Here is a 17,876-nt window from a genome sequence, read left to right on the forward strand (position 1 = left end):
TGATGTGTAGAATCAAGCGTGAAAGTGGAGGAAGACAATAAAGGAAAATCTATTAACACTTAAAACCTGGTCTTGAACTTTTTTTAAAAAAAAACTAAATGTCAATTTTTATTAGAATAAAGACTTCAACTGTCTTCATGCAGTTTTGATGTTTTCAATGTCTAACACTTAAAACTGAACTTGTAGTGAAATACTTTCTTTCACCATGGAGGGTGGAAATGGGACTTATGGTTTCAAAATTCCTCAACAAAGAAAAGTCAGTTTTATAATTTGATTAAAATTTTTGGATTAAATTTTTTAAATGCAATGCATCACTCATTTTCCAAGTGAGAATGCAAATATGGTACCTGTTTGTTGACTTTTTTATGTGTTATGACATAGACCAGCAGCAATAGAAATTCACCAAGACAATGGTATTTTAAAAACAATAATTTTTATTAACTATTAGTAACATAACACTTCTTAACTCTAACTTATGTGTATGTATGTGTGTGTGTGTGTGTGTGTGTGCATATGGCAGGTCCCAAACAATTACAGTTTAGGCACGATTGTGAAAAGTCAATTTTTAAAGTTCAGTCTCAGAAATCTTTTGTGTTGAAAATCAAAATCTTAACTGTTGTTCTCAAATACTCCCAACTTCTTGTCGAGTTTTTTTTTCTGAGAATTACTTCTCCATACAAATGATTTCCCTCTCTTGGAGGTTACGGAACTTATTTTACATGTTGATTTCACAACCAGGCAAGGGTTACATGAAGTGACTGTTTAAAAATGGATAAGTAGAATTGCCCTCTTTTGACAGACAAAATTTTTGACAACATTTCTCCCTTCAGTTGATGACTGGTATACTATTAAAGATGCCTTCTTGAGGGTATAATGACATGACATCACTCCTGGTTCTGTTTAAAGTCTCATCTCATCCAAAAGTATAAGTTTATGGTTTTGATTTGTCTGCTCAGGTCACAAGCAGATGGCTTTACTTTTACTTCACATCTTTGAAGTAAAAGCCAGCTTGTTTGAACAGATCCCATCTCCCAGCAAAAACCATTGTCTTTAGTTTCAAAGAAGAATCACCTGACTTTTATGGATGTTTATACAGTTTCAACTGAACAATCAATTCAAAACACTTCATCTCTCGAAATGGTTTCTGTGTGTAAGGAGTATGTGTCCCTGTGTCCAACCCACAAAGTTCCTTTTAAGAAATGTATATAATTTTAACTTGAAGATTAATAATAGCACAATTCTGTCACAGTATGATATCTGATATGTTAATAAATGGACCAGTGTTTGCTGCAATAGTAATGGGATAGAACAGTGTATTCAGTTCAAGTAATCCCTCTCACACTACTCACTGATGATGGAATATTGTACAGCAGCACAAAACTGCCTCAGAAAGAGAGGTTAAAGGATGAGCCAATTCATAACTACTTACTGAACTAGGAGAACAAGTGCACCTCAGATTGTAGTTATAGTATATGAATAAATTGAATATGTATTTTCAGGATTATGTTGATTATTTTTCAGATCCCATGGTGTAAATTAGTATTTCTATTTTTATATATTTCTTATTTAAAAATAGCATAATATAATTTTAATGCATCTTTGTTTCATTGTCATTCATGCTGAACCTACTGATGGAAAGGATAGTTTCCATCTGAGGGAATAGTTTTTGTGCAGCTATTGTGTTTCATTTTCACAATAATTTTAACAAAACCTGGAACTAAACAGATTAATTTGGGGAAATAAGGTAACAGATGAAATAAATACCATCTAAATGTGGTTGTGTTATATTTGTATCAAAGCTGAATTTCCCAAATAGGAAACTCGTTCCCTATGTTTTAATTAAAGAAACATTGCAATATATTTACATTTGTTAGTTGTTCAAAAGAGAAACCATCACTAAGTTGCAATTTTTTGGAGAAATACGAGCTATTTCAATAATTTTTCTATTCCCCAAAGCTGGTCTTTGATCTCATTCAAGACGTATGAACATTAATTTGCACCCTCTTCCTAACAGGTGAGAATTACTTGGAGAAGATTTACTTACTAAATCTTATGCAGAATATTGTTTTATTTGTTTCTCTATAAATTTACATCAGAATATCTGACTTGATTACACAAATAGTGATTATACTCCTTAATCTGGAACATGTATTACAGTATTAAACTTGGATTGGAATCTGAGGCACAGAGTTAAATTGCAGAAAGCTTGTTGGAAATTAGCTGAACCTGGCACTTTACCACCATAGCTCAACTGATGGCAGTGTAATTTTGGAGAACATCCTCCCTTATGTGGAACCGAGAGAGTGATGTGAAATGAATGCAAGGCTCAAACATAGATAGGATAACCGAAGCATCAGATTAGCACAGTCCCTGGATCTAATGAAGAGTTGCCCAACCATATGGGGTCAGGTTGTACAAAGTGCAGGATCATTTCCTCTTTGTTGATTCACCTTGATTACTTTGCTGGGCTTTAATCATAGGATACTGAGTCTCAGTGCAAGGCCGACCTGATAGGTCAACCATCCCTTGGCCTCTACAGGTGCTCCCTCGCCGACTGAGATCGTCTAGCAATTGGGTTGATGCTCCGCATATAACCAATATAAGATATTGAATCATATCTTCGGTTTAGTCCAAGATGCTAGTTTCTGAAATAGTCCTGTTGATCTATCAGTGTTTGAATTTAACTAACAAATCTGTGACTGCACTTATTTACCCAGGGGGCATGATATTTTAGGCACCAAAAGTCCTTCCACCTCTACCAACGCCATTGCTGTTGTTTACTGCACAACCCTCTTGGATCTTTGACTGACTGGATGCCGTGCAGTGTCGATGGCTGTTCAGTCGCCCATGCTCAAGTTGCTGTGGTATCGACTCGTTGCCCACTGTTCCTTCCTCTGGATGTTGCATTAAAAGCACAGTTTTGCTGGAGGAACTCAGCAGATCACTTTTACTTCGATTTGAGCTTTGCACGTTCTTCCTTCATCCGTTTAAGCTGGGAACGAGGAAGTGCTGCTGTCCGGACTGAGTCCGAAAACCCGCCACGCGTCCAGGAACGTTCGCAACTCGAGGACGTGGTACGCTGGCTGCGGCATCGCGGCTCCCCGCGGTGTGACGTCGCCGCCGCGAGGGGGCGGGGCCTGTAGCGTGGTGACGTCATGGCGACGGGGGGCGCTGCGGTTGCCAGCTCGAGCCTCCAGGTGGAGCCCGGCGGGCGGGTTGGGGTTTCGGGGCGGGGGCGGGGCGGGGGCGGGGGCGGGGGCGGGGCGGGGGCGGGGGGGGGGTCCCGTTCCTTCCAGCCCGCCCTTGGCGCAGGGGGCGTTCCCCGAGTTGGATGGAGGTCCATCTTGTATCTTGCAGCAGAAGTCAATGTTGGAGCTGCTGGAGGGATTGGAAGGACTCAGGAGGTCATCTGTGGAGACCAGGAGTGGTGGTGGTGGGTGGGGGGGGGGGGGGGGGCATCAGGAATGAGTCCATTAAATCCATATTCCAGCATCGTCTCTCGCCGACGGTGTCGCGCGGGTAAAACTGGAGGGAGGACAAATTAGCTTATGACCATGGGCCGGGTCTTCGCACGGGCTCTGGCTTGAGGCGGGAAACCAGGGTTATATGGGAAGCCGCCAGTACCACCCTCGGCCGGTGAATCCCAGTCTGCTCCAGACACGTTTCTGACATCCGTTCTATCAAAACCAGGACCCCTTGGAGGCCGGCCACTTTCAACCCTCTCATAAACTCCGGACAGTGTGAACCAGACCTGGAAAGTAGGGAGACCGAGGCTGTGCGCTAGTTCCCGAGTCCAAAGGGGTCATGATGAATGCGCGACCTATTTCAGTCCTGTAACAGCAAACTTTTAAATACACATTCCTATTCAGTCATTATTTCAGTGAAGAAACTGTTTTGGTTTTGACTTGTAGACATGTATTTTTCCCCCTCTTTTTCATAGCATCACGAAGCTATTCTGTCTTTGACAAATCAGCACCAAAGAATTCGATTCTCTGACTCTGTGGTAACTGGATCAATAATTTTCCCAATTTCTGGTACGAATATTCAGTAGCCTTAGTATAAAATGCATTTATCACGTTCTTTCTTTACACGAATGATGCCTTTACCACTATTTTTCCTATTTGCATTCATATACTTTAAAAGGAATGTCGAATACCTGAATCAAAACTTAATCTTTGACCGTATCTGATGTTCAAAAATGTGTCCATGGCACCATTTAGTTTATACTGAAGAAAGCACGAAAATGCTATTTTAAATTTGTTGAATTATGAGTATGATGCCATTGTTATGACTGATCTCATTCAAACAGTGTGAGAGTTTGAGTTCCACCATTGGAGTTGTGTTTAAATTTAAGTAATTCAATGTGGAATAAGAAGGTATTAGCAGTAATGGTGACTGTAAAATGCTAGATTGTCATGAGATCTGATTCTACATCGCCCTTCAGAGAGAGAGCATTTTAACAATAAGCAACCACTATGTGATCCAATCTCACCAATTTGGGTTGGCTTTTAATGGGCTCTGAAATGGACGAACAAGCTACCAAAGGGCATTTTGGGATGAACAGAAACTTGCCCAGGTTTTGAATGAATAAAAAAAGTTGGGTAATTTTCAACACAGATTTTCTTAGGAAGAAAAATGAGCTTTAACAGAGCTTAGATCAGATTCTGAAAGGGATTACAGAGCAGTTATCCTGAGGTGTAGATAGATATTAGAAAAAGTAACGATTGAAGGCCATAAGGCATACAACGCAATTTCTACAAAAAGTATTGGTGATGAAAAATAAAGAGTGATCCTGAATATCTGTTGACCTTTGTTTCAATTGTACTGTGGGATTACTGTGAATAATCTTGGTCTTCACATTTCCAATTGAATATTGGAACACTACAAAGTGCATAAAAAATATTTCTAAGAATATTTGTGGAACGAGGTCAAAACACCAGGAAAAATGTAATATACTTTAGACTCTTTTCTCTAGAAATCATTTAATTTTAAGGCAATGAAAGGATTTGATACAATCAGAAACATTGCATGATATCCAAAACCTGCATGATGTGGAAATCAGTTTTTCTACTGAAAACAAAGTTGTGCGAAATAACTATCTACCTCCCTCTTGTGTTCTCTCAAGATGAGTGCTGAAACCACTATTTCTGATACACATTAATGACTTAAACATGGTTAGAAAAGAGAAATTCCCTAAATTGGTACACATGTGTGGTTAAATGTAAAAGTGTTCTGTTCTTCAATATAAGGGGGGCAAAAAAAGAACTCTGTGGTGGCATTTGGAAAACCCTGATGGGGAAAGTTTCTTTGGCAAGACACTGAATTGGCTGATCGGAGGGAATCAGTTTGTATGCATCCAGCAAGCAAAAAATCTCTCTCTGAAACCAATGAGAAACTTCCTGAGTGGTAACCCATTACTTTTAAATACTCTTTCTCTTCTTTGGCTTGGCTTCGCAGACGAAAATTTATGGAGGGGTAAATGTCCACGTCAGCTGCAGGCTCGTTTGTGGCTGACAAGTCCGATGCGGGACAGGCAGACACGATTGCAGCGGTTGCAAGGGAAAATTGGTTGGTTGGGGTTGGGTGTTGGGTTTTTCCTCCTTTGCCTTTTGTCAGTGAGGTGGGCTCTGCGGTCTTCTTCAAAGGAGGTTGCTGCCCGCCAAACTGTGAGGCGCCAAGATGCACGGTTTGAGGCGTTATCAGCCCACTGGCGGTGGTCAATGTGGCAGGCACCAAGAGATTTCTTTAGGCAGTCCTTGTACCTCTTCTTTGGTGCACCTCTGTCACGGTGGCCAGTGGAGAGCTCGCCATATAACACGATCTTGGGAAGGCGATGGTCCTCCATTCTGGAGACGTGACCTACCCAGCGCAGTTGGATCTTCAGCAGCGTGGACTCGACGCTATCGGCCTCTGCCATCTCGAGTACTTCGATGTTAGGGATGAAGTCGCTCCAATGAATGTTGAGGATGGAGCGGAGACAACGCTGGTGGAAGCGTTCTAGGAGCCGTAGGTGATGCCGGTAGAGGACCCATAATTCGGAGCCGAACAGGAGTGTGGGTATGACAACGGCTCTATATACGCTAATCTTTGTGAGGTTTTTCAGTTGGTTGTTTTTCCAGACTCTTTTGTGTAGTCTTCCAAAGGCGCTATTTGCCTTGGCGAGTCTGTTGTCTATCTCGTTGTCGATCCTTGCATCCGATGAAATGGTGCAGCCGAGATAGGTAAACTGGTTGACCGTTTTGAGTTTTGTGTACCCGATGGAGATGTGGGGGGGCTGGTAGTCATGGTGGGGAGCTGGCTGATGGAGGACCTCAGTTTTCTTCAGGCTGACTTCCAGGCCAAACATTTTGGCAGTTTCCGCAAAACAGGACATCAAGCGCTGAAGAGCTGGCTCTGAGTGAAAATACATAAATGTTAAATTCTGTGCACAGAATAAGAATTGCCCGATATTGGTGAACTTGGAGAAGTGAGATAGGACTGTGAATCAAAGAATTTTTCTGAACTTGTGCACATTACCTACACATGCACATGTTTGATCCTGTTTTTATGTTTAAAGAAAATTAAAAACTACTTTTGTTTAAGTAACCATTTGTCTTGATGAATTTCTATTGCTGCATAGAAATAATAGACTGGTAAACTTGTTGGTGTTCTCCTTGTAGAATGGTTTGAAAGGAGCCTTGAGAGTTGTATAAAATGTTGATGATGTTCAAATTGAGAAGTTCAAGATTAAATCGGCAAAAAATTAGTTGATAATCAATTTACAGAGCTATGGAAAAAGACCATGGGAATGGATTTGCTCTTTGACATCTCAGCACGGACTTGATGGTATGACATCAGAAACCCTGGTGAATTTCTACAGATACGTAGTGGAAAGTGTGCTGACCGGCTGCATCACAGTTTGGCATGGAGACACCAATGCCCTTAACCGGAAATCCCTGCAAAAGGTACTTGACATAGCCCAGGACATCACAGACAAGACCTTCTCCACCATCGAGAATATTTGCAGGGAATGCTGCCATCATGGGGCAGCAGGAATCATCAAGGATCCACATGCTCTCTTCTCACTGCTGCCATCAGGAAAGAGGTACAGGTGCCACAAGACTCCCACCATTAGGTTCAGGAACAGATGCTACCCCTCCACCATCAGACTCCTCAACAACAAACTCAACTAGAGACTCATTTAAGGGTTCTTTTGAACTTTTTTTGCTCTGCATTCCACAATCAGTTTGTTTACATTTCTTTATTTGTTTACATTGTACTTTGAGTACAGCTTTTCTGCACTACCATTAAGTGGCTATTCTGCCTAGACAACAGGAAAAAAAATCTCAAGGTTGTATGTGATGTGTGTACACTGAGAATATATCCGAATAGCTTTCTGTAATGATTACATGCGTTTTACGATCATTTTTTTCTACTGTCCCTTGCACAGAATTAATATTGTTTACTTTTGGAAACAACACACGGTTCACTCTCTGTGAATTGATGACTGAAAAAGATTGTTAATAGTCCATCTGCTAACTTGGAAGGCGTCCAGGGAAAAAGATTCAGGGCAGCAATGGCCTTCAGTCATCAGTACACTTGGCTTTTGGAGGTTTTTTTGAAACAGGCGACGTCTGCCAGCATCTATCTGCTAAATTTCGGTCAAATCCCAATGATTGCACAGTGGTTGATTTTTTTTTAAATCGTCAGGGTAATAGAAGGTGAGAATGCTCTAGGAAATGCTCCTTGAGAATCTTGTGCTTTTTTGCATTCTTTCTTCAACTGATGTCACTAAGGGCATTCAAGAGCCTCTATTCTGGTGGGGGTGGGGGGGGAAGCAAAAGATATGTTCAGAGCAGCAAACTTGACCTGCAAACTTAACAGGAATTGTTTTTTTTTAAATGGAATTTCACTCCTAGTTCACAAAAAAAAGGCAATTTAAATACGCGTTACTGGTTGTCACTTCAATGACAAAAGACCAGCTTGGTAATTAAGTGTAAATATTTGTGGCAATCATAGGAATTGATGTAGCCAAACATTAACAGCATAATTATTGCAGTTTCATTTTTTTTAAATTATTCTGCCTTTGGCTGCTAGCAAAAAAAGTGGTGAAAATGGGATTATGGATTGGTTTCTGGCACTTCCCTAATCTGGGCTTCAATGTATTTTATTGTTTAAAAATTTGTATTCAAAAGAACAAAATGGGGGAGCTGTTACTTCAAAATACTTTTTGTTGGCCTGAATTCTAACACTCAATAGGTCAGAACTAGATTTTGCTCCATACCCTTTCCAGCTGAAGGACTGCTTGCACGATGGGCCTTGGCTGCCTTCAACTGAAATCTTCGTTCCTGTCCTTCTCACCTCCAAATCCAATGATCATTTCTGGATTTTTATGGCTCGGTTGAAATTGCTTATGTACAAAGAAAAATAAGCAAATAATGTGAACTTGAATGCTTCCTTTTTTTTTAACTAAAGGAAAGTTTCATGATTGACCATTTCTCCCCCCCCCCACATTTTGGAAATACTGACGTTTTGTCATTTTAGATGGCTATTTCTCATTTTCACAGGCATTGCATTTATTATAATGGATGTTCAAGATTTCTGTGATAGATCTGCAGAAACGATGCTGATGGAGCGCATTGAACAGTTTGTCCGCATTCATCGGAACAGTTTCCTGCTTTTGGCTGCAGGCCTGTTTGGTCAGAAGGAATGGGATGTACTATTTAAAATTCAGCTAAGGTACTTAATTTGGCAATCTGTTATTTAGGAATTTTACTATTTGCATATTCAAAACTCTAGTGAAATCCTCAATAAAAACTGTTCTATGCAATTACTAAGGATCATATTCTGGTTGGCTGTCAGTTGCAGGTGTTGTTCCACAGGGGTTGATATTGGGGCCGCTTCTTTTTATGTTGTTATAGTGAATATTTGGATTATGGGCTCAATGGCTTTGTGGCTAAGTTTGCAGATGATACTCTGTGAAGGTAGGTGAAGAAACAAGTAGTGTTAAGGAAGGCTGCATAAGTACTTAGACCAATTAGGAGAATGGGCAGAGAAATGGCAAATGAAATGTCATGTCAAAAAGTCATGGACTTGCGCAGAAAAATAAATGGGCAGACTTTTTCCAATGGGGAGAAAATTGAAAACTCCCAGACGCAAAGGGAGTCCTCGTGCAGGAGAGCCTGAAGGTAAACTTGAAGGTTGAGTTGGTGGTGAAGAAGGCAAATGTAATGATGGCATTTATATCAAGAAATAGAATATATGAGCAGTAATGTTGAGACAGTGCATCTCCTGGGTGTTAATCAGTGCTTATTTGCTATGTTTAGGCATAGGAAATAAGGGGGAATGTGCTAGAAAAAAATCTAGTTTCTTTGTGGTACACACAAGTCTGATGAGAGGACAAAAGAATGCTTTCAGTGTAAAACCAAAAGGGAACTTTTTTTTTGTATGTGTCTGTGTGTGTGTGTAACTGACAAGCACTTGGTCTGAAATTTGTTAAGTTTAGCACACGACTTTTGGAATTTTGCATGTATCTATGCCATCAGATTTTTTGCCTATAACCCAGGTTGTTAAAATGCAAAGAGCAAAATATAGTGGACGTTTCCTGGGAAGGAAGATGTCTAGGGGTGGGGAGAATGACGTGAGATTACTTTAAATTCGTGACATTGTTCCACCAAACAAGATGGTCATTAACTAATTGATCAGTAAATGGTGAATGATCTCACAATGCCACCAAAAACTTTTCAAAGTTCAACAGGCTAATGTTCATCTTCTCATAGGATGAGAACTCTTAAATGTGTTTGAGTGGGTGAAAAGAGCTTCGTCAACTAAGACATATACACTTCCAGATCAGGAGGCAAAAGTCAGTGAAAATGTGGGCAATCCAGCACCATCAAGTGAGGCAAATTAACACTGCGTTAATGTATGAAAGACATTTCCCTCAAATAACTTCAAAAATTATTTTGAAAACTGATCTATTTCTGCAGGTAACCTAACTTTGTATTGCATATCCTTTGCTTCTCTTGGCTAGTACAAATATGTGGCATTTTATCAGTTTTTATTTTGCAGATTTCTCGGTAGTAATCTGAAAATCATCCCTTCGCACAATGCTGCTGACGTAGTCAGGAGTATGCTCACTATAGCCAAAGTAAGTTTACTTCTAACATCAAAGGCTTGTTCTATTAATGCTTCAACTTGAGGCAGTTACTTCAAGGAACTTTTGCTCAGGATGGTTGTGGTTATCTGGTTACTAATTTGGCGGTGCGGCTAAATTTAATTCTTATAACTGCTTCAGTGAATTTACCAATGAGACCATCTTCAGCAGTGAAGTCCTACACTTAAAATTGGATTAGCATTTCTATTTCAAACATGTCAATGGTGTGTCTTTTTTTCCTGATGAAGGTCACGTGTAAACCACATGTGGATAGTGTTCGTGATCGCATCGCCATGAGTCGAGCTCAGATTATTGAACGTAGTCCTGTCTGGGAGATGCTACGCAAGCGACAATTAAATGATGCATAATGTTTATTGATGTCAGTGCTTCGTGCTTTATAAAATTGGTTGGAGCTTTCTCCAGTGAAGTTGAAATTGTTTCATAATGCTTGTAACTAACATATTTAGTTAAGATCGTTGGAAATAAAATTTGTTGCAATATTTGACATTGATTCGTAATTACCAGTTGGAATATATTAGCCCTTTTTATTTAAAAAATCTAGCAATTAGATGATTTTATTTACCCACAGAACCCAATGAGGTTTTCATAACCTGAAAGATTTACTGGAGGTCAGAATATATTTATGGATAGAAATGGTCAATCAATGTTTCTGGTTTAGATTCTTTATCAATCCATCATGATGTGACCATTTCTTTTTTAAAGGAACTTTTATTTATCAACACATATATTCCATTGTATATATTCAAAAAGAAAAAAAAATGATGGATATCTTATCCCCTACCACAGAAAATAGAAACCCCCCACAAAGAAAAAAAGAGTTTAAGAAGAGAAAGATTAAGAAAATGTAGATAATACATTAACAAAATTTTTTTTTAAACTACTATTATATAAACAAAATTCACAGGTCTATAAAATAGTAAATGTTACTCACATTGCTAAAATTATGGAACAAATATATTCTACTATAAAACTACTGATTTTAGTCAAAAGAAATCCTGTTATATATTAAAAAAAAACTAATTGTTCATTCATAACAATACTAAAAATAATATATAATACTGCAAGGTGAAGGTGAGGTCAGTGTCATGATAATGAATATGTATGAGATGTACCGGAAGTCACGAGGTAGGAGAGAGAGATAAGAGCACAAGCAGGAGAACAAAGGAAACCGGAGAATAAAAAGACACGAAGAAGTTTACCTGATAAACTTGTGTTTAATGTTTTATTAACTTCACATTTCGAGCCACAAATGTGACATTGGCAACAAGGATGAAAGAAGCTTGAAGAAAATTAAAGACTAAACAAGATTACAGAGGTTTACAGACAACTTCAAGGTGATAAGAATTTTCTCTTGTCTCAGTACTTTTGGGGCTGGAATATTTCCTCATGGCTGGTGCAAACAGTGACTTTCTAACACATAGTGCAATTGCTTATTTTGACCCAACGGGAGATGCAAGCACTGTAAGTGTGAAGTGGAAGGCATGGCTGGAAGAATTTGAATCCTACGCCGACAGTCGTGGCCTATTTCTAGATACCGGTACAGTTGAACAAAAAGCGCAGAGAAGGGCGTTACTTCTTTTCACTGCAGGACCCTCAGTTCGGGAAACATTTAAGACACTTTTGAATACTGGAAGAAAGCGGTAGATGCATTAAATGCACACTATGTAGTGACACCGAATGCTACATTTCAACGCCATTTGTTTCGGAGAACGAGACAAGAAGATGGCCAGACAATTGCTCAGTACGTGACGAGACTACGCCAGCTAGCTGTTGGATGCAATTACATGCCAGCTGATTTGGACAACCAATTATTGGATCAAGTCGTACAGCACTGTAGATCAGATGAACTCAGAAGACGTCTACTGGAAAGAGGGAGTGAGTTGGAACTCACCGATGCTTTAACCATTGCTGCTGCATTAGAGGCTGTTGAAGGGCAATTTCATACCATGACCCTGAAAGACAACTCAAGCCAGCAAATTAAGAGGCTCTCACATCGCCATAATCAGCCAAGATATACGTCGACACAGGACGTGGAGTGTTATCGATGTGGAAACCGAGGTCACTTTGGAAAAGACCCATATTGCCCGGCCAAAGGCAAAGTTTGCAGAAAGTGTGGAGGTAAGGACCACTTTGCAAAGAAGTGCAAAAGCAAGTCCAATGCAGACCAGAAGAGGAAGAGTACAACTTCCAAAGGCAAAGCCTGGGGGAAAGGAAAGTATCCTGGAAAGAAAGATACCATTCGCCAGATAGACGGTGACGATGATGATACCCAGGAGGAACAGAGTTGTTACCAATTTACGTTGAATGAAGTACGTCATGAGAAAGTCCCAGTGATCATTGGTGGAGTGACAGTTCAGGTCATTGTAGACTCAGGCAGCAACAGTAATGTGATTGATCGACATTTATGGGAGAAGTTGAAAAGGAAAAAGATTATCTGTACCTCAAAGAAGTGTTCCAAGAAACTGTATCCATACACAGCAACCAAGCCATTGCAGACCATTGGATGTTTTACTGCAACTGTTGAAGCTGGAGATAAGTACACCGAAGCAGAGTTTATGGTCATAGAAGAGAGGGGAGAACCATTGCTGAGTAGAAGCACAGCGCAAGACCTGGCAATACTTCATATTGGAGCTTGTGTCAATTCAATTCAGTCATACAAGGATATGAAGCAAGAATTCCCCGCAGTCTTCCAAGGAGTAGGAAAGCTGAAAGGTCGACAATTGAAGCTAGTGGTAGATGAAACGGTCAAACCCAAGGCACAACCAATGCGCCGAACTCCGTTTGGACTTCGTTTGAAAGTCGAAGCCAAAATTAAAGAATTGATCGAACAAGACATTATTGAACTGGTGGAACATTCGACACAATGGGTCAGTCCCGTAGTGATTGTGCCCAAACCAAAGGGTGACATAAGACTATGTGTTGACATGAGAATGGCCAATGAAGCTATAATTAGAGAACGACACCCTATACCAACAGTGGAGGAAGTACTTCAAGAACTAACTACCAGCAAGATATTCTCAAAAATTGATCTGAAATGGGGCTATTATCAATTAGAGCTGGATCCAGGTTCCCGAGATGTGACAACATTTGTGACTCACTGTGGATTGTATCGTTACAAGAGACTATCATTTGGAATTAATGCAGCTTCGGAGATCTACCAGTATGAAATCCATTGAGTGATTCAAGGCATTCCTGGAGTTGCCAACATTTCTGACGACATCATAGTCCATGCACCAACGAAGGAAGAGCATGACAAACGGTTGAGGCGTGTACTATCTAGACTACAGGAGGCAGGCCTTACCGTGAATGGAAACAAGTGCCAGTTCGGTGTGTCAGAAATGGACTTCATGGGACACAGACTTACACGGAAAGGACTAAACCCTGCAGAGGCCAAGGTGAAAGCTATTGCAGAGGCACGTGCACCTCAGAACGCAACAGAGATGAGGAGTTTCCTGGGATTAGTCAATTTTTGTGCAAAGTTCATTCCTAATTTCGCTACAGTGGCAGAACCACTAAGGAAACTAACCAGGAAAGATGTACCATTTCATTTTGGATCTGAGCAGAAGAAAGCGTTCACAGCGCTGAAGCAAAGCCTGACAGATGCAAAAACTCTTGGATATTATGATCCGGCGACATCAACCAAAGTCATAGCGGATGCCAGCCCAGTTGGTTTAGGAGCCGTGTTGGTCCAGATGCATGATGGAGGACCAAGAATCATTGCCTATGCCAGCAGATCGTTATCAGATGTGGAAAGAAGATACTCTCAGACAGAGAAAGAAGCACTCGGACTTGTATGGGCCTGTGAGAGGTTCCATGCATATTTATACGGCATTGAATTTGAACTCATCACAGATCATAAGCCATTAGAGGTGATCTATGCACCTAGATCCAAACCATGTGCCAGAATAGAGAGATGGGTACTCAGACTACAACCCTACAAATATAAAGTAATCCACATTGTAGGGAAAGCAAACATTGCAGATCCGCTGTCCACGATGCTGAAAAGAAAGGTGCAGCAAAGCTGTACACAGATTCGAAATGTGGAGCCAAGTACTCAGACATCATGCCAGGAGATAATGTTCTAGTGAGGCATGAAACTGGTGGTAAGCTAGACACACCTTATTACCATCAACCCTATACTGTCGTATCCAGAAGTGGCAGTATGCTGACAGTCAAGTCTCCGACTGGAGTCCTGTATAAGAGAAATGTATCAGGTGTAAAAAGATACCAGTCCAGAGATACATCGAGCGAAGAGGTTGAATGGCCAATACAAGATGCTGAAACTGAGATACCTGATGATGTTCCAGAGGCAGTTACCAGCACTCCTGATGAAGTGACTAGAGCGCCAGAAACACTCGAAGCCGTGGCGAGCAGTATTTCCGACGCCGAGAGTGAACAACCGAGAAGCGACGACAATATCGCAGGCAGGCCGAAACGAAACCGGAAAGCGCCCAAACGATACGAAGACTTTGTGCCATAGTTTTAATAAGAACTTTGGGACAGTATTTTAATCTTATATCATCAAGTGCATGTATGAATGCTGTAGGAAGTAAACTTTATGTAGTTGAGTTATAGTATTACCATTAGTTACGATGTTTGTATGTTTCCGAGGGATATTGGTAAGTGAAGGTAAAGTTTATTTCTGATTAAAGGAGGGATGTCATGATAATGAATATGTATGAGATGTACCGGAAGTCACGTGGTATGAGAGAGAGATAAGAACACAAGCAGGAGAACAAAGGAAACGGGAGAATAAAGCCACTGAGAAGTTTACCTGATAAAACTTGTGTTTAATGTTTTATTAACTTCACATTTCGGGCCACAAATGTGACAGTCAGTTCATAAAATAATTCATAATCACCCCAATCTTTTGCAAACAAGGAAACCAATTTTTCAAAAAGTGACTATTTATTTCATAGATTGTAAGCAACTTTCTAAAGGTATGCAGCTTCCCATTTCAGTATGCCGTCGAGCCATAGTTAAATTTGCTTCCAACTTCCACATAGTTGCAATAAATTTTTTAGATACTACTAGTGCAATTTTCCAAAAGGTCCCACTGAAACTACTCCAGATGAACATTCGGGTCAATCCTTGCAAAATCACCAAGTAGAACAAACATAGGATCTCACAGAAATGTGATCCCTATTATCTGTTGCAAACAAATTCATTAAATTAGTCCAAAAGAAATTTAATTTTGAACAGAACCATGTTGAATGTATAAAGGTACCAACATCTTGCTTACGCCAGAAACATCTATAACTGATGCTGGAAATTATTACTGAACCATTCTATATCAAAGGTTAACATTGCCTTGCATATTATCAAAACATATCTTGGTCCATTTTTTATCAGCAATAGTCTGGTCTAAATCAATTTCCCATCTATCTTTCGATTTAAATAAATCTTTCATATTAGTTTCTTCTAATGTTAACAAGTACATAATGGATATAAAATGTTTCAAGTATTGAACGATGACTATATTTTCAATCTCATCTTTAGGAGGTAATGAATATAGAATAATCTCGTAAGAAAGCCTTCAACTGAAAATATCCAAAAATTGTTATTTGATCATCCATATCTAGTTTTTAATTGGTCAAACGATACTAATTGCCCATCCTGAAAACAATCTTTAATAACCCTTATATCTTTCTTAGAACATTCTATAAATTTTTTATTATTCATTGTAAAGGGTATCAATCTGTTTTGTACTATTGGCATATTAGCTAAACCATATCCTTTCACTCCTATTAATTTATGCACTTTATGCCATATTCCCATCAAATGTCATAGTATTGGTGTATCTGATTCCCCTATCAATAAGCCATTCATATATTTCTTCAGAATTTTGTTCATGTATTTTATAGTTTGGCATTTACCCAAGCATCTTTTCCTCCCTCTTAAAAAAAAGAGAAATCTTAATTGTGTAGCAATAATTAAAATTAGGTCATTGCAAGCCACCTCGTTCATATCTACAAGTAAGCTTTTCAATGGAAATCCTGGACACCTTACCTTTCCACAAAAACTTTCTGATGATTTTATTTAAGTTCTTAAAAAGAAAGGAATAATAGGGAGGGATTGAAATAAGTATTGAATTCTAGCAAAGATGTTCATTTTGCTACAATTCACCCTGCCTATCAAACTAATAGTAATTCCATCCATTGTTTTAGATTATCTTCAATTTTTTTTTAAATAATGGTCCATAATTGATCTAAGAATGGATTAATTTTTACCCCTAAATATTTGATTCCTTCCTCAGGCCATTTAAATTTAGTATTTTTTTGCATCCAGAATAATCTCCAAATGTCAATGGCATCACTTCGCTCTTGTCCCAGTTTACTTTGTATCCCGATATTCTACCATATTGATCTAGTCTTATTTATAAATTAGCCAAATGATTCTTCCGGATCAGTTAAATATACAATCACATCATCTGCAAATAGACTTAATTTGTGTTCATCTAAGCCCGTTTTAATGCCTTTAATATTTGGATCAGACCGAATTAGTCCTGCTAAAGATTCTATTACTAATATAAAGAAGGCAGGCTTTGTCTAGTTGATCTTATCAAATAAATAAAATCAGATATAACCCCATTCGTCATTATCATTGCCTTTGGGTCAACATACAGTACTTTTATCCATTTTTATAAATGTTGGACATCCCCCAAATTTCTCAAGTGTTTTAAAAAGAAAACTCCACTCAACCCTGTCAAAAGTTTTTTTCCGCATCAAGAGCCACTGCAATACTTGGATTGCCCTTTTTTTTTTAACTAAGTGGATCAAACTAATCAATCTAGTCACATTATCTGCCAATTTTCAGTACTCTATGAATCAATCTTGGTAAGAAATTTTCCAATCTATTCACTAATAATTTAGCTAAAATTTTGTAATTTGCACTTAATAAAGAGATAGGAATGTAAGATTATGTTATTAATGGATATTTACCCTTTTTTAAAATTACTATTCTTCTTTGGCTTGGCTTCACAGACGAAGATTTATGGAGGGGTAATGTCCACGTCAGCTGCAGGCTCGTTTGTGGCTGACAAGTCCGATGCGGGACAGGCAGACACGGTTGCAGGCGAAAATTGGTTGGTTGGGGTTGGGTGTTGGGCTTTTCCTCCTTTGTCTTTTGTCAATGAGGTGGGCTCTGCGGTCTTCTTCAAAGGAGGTTGCTGCCCGCCGAACTGTGAGGCACCAAGATGCACGGTTTGAGGAGATATCAGCCCACTGGCGGAGGTCAATGTGGCAGGCACCAAGAGATTTCTTTAGGTAGTCCTTGTACCTCTTCTTTGGTGCACCTCTGTCTCGGTGGCCAGTGGAGAGCTCACCATATAACACGATCTTGGGAAGGCGATGGTCCTCCATTCTGGAGACATGACCTACCCAGCGCAGTTGGATCTTCAGCAGCGTGGATTCGATGCTGTCGGCCTCTGCCATCTCAAGTACTTCGATGTTGGAGATGAAGTCGCTGCAATGAATGTTGAGGATGGAGCGGAGACAATGCTGGTGGAAGCGTTCTAGGAGACCGTAGGTGATGCCGATAGAAGACCCATGATTCGGAGCCGAACAGGAGTGTGGGTATGACAACGGCTCTGTATACGCTAATCTTTGTGAGGTTTTTCAGTTGGTTGTTTTTCCAGACACTTTTGTGTAGTCTTCCAAAGGCGCTATTTGCCTTGGCGAGTCTGCTGTCTATCTCGTTGTCGATCCTTGCATCCGATGAAATG

General features: G+C 39.7%; 1 protein-coding gene across 3 annotated transcripts; it reads left to right on the forward strand.

The window, feature by feature from the left end:
• Positions 1–3,126: 3,126 nt before the first annotated feature.
• On the forward strand, positions 3,127–10,637 carry LOC138762824 (protein SPO16 homolog). 3 transcript variants are annotated; one of them, XM_069936369.1, is made up of 5 exons: positions 3,127–3,197; positions 3,941–4,034; positions 8,547–8,718; positions 10,048–10,126; positions 10,381–10,637. In XM_069936369.1, the coding sequence occupies exons 1-5, from the start codon at positions 3,156–3,158 to the stop codon at positions 10,498–10,500; spliced, it is 507 nt and encodes a 168-aa protein (XP_069792470.1). In that variant the 5' UTR covers positions 3,127–3,155; the 3' UTR covers positions 10,501–10,637. The 3 variants fall into 3 exon arrangements, with proteins under 3 accessions (XP_069792470.1, XP_069792468.1, XP_069792469.1); XM_069936367.1 differs by lacking the exon at positions 3,127–3,197 and adding an exon at positions 3,279–3,433; XM_069936368.1 differs by lacking the exon at positions 3,127–3,197 and adding an exon at positions 3,279–3,433 and having other exon boundaries at positions 8,577–8,718.
• The last annotated feature ends 7,239 nt before the right edge of the window (positions 10,638–17,876 follow it).

This window comes from Narcine bancroftii, chromosome 5, assembly GCF_036971445.1.
Source record: "Narcine bancroftii isolate sNarBan1 chromosome 5, sNarBan1.hap1, whole genome shotgun sequence".
Classification (NCBI taxonomy): Eukaryota; Metazoa; Chordata; class Chondrichthyes; order Torpediniformes; family Narcinidae; genus Narcine; species Narcine bancroftii.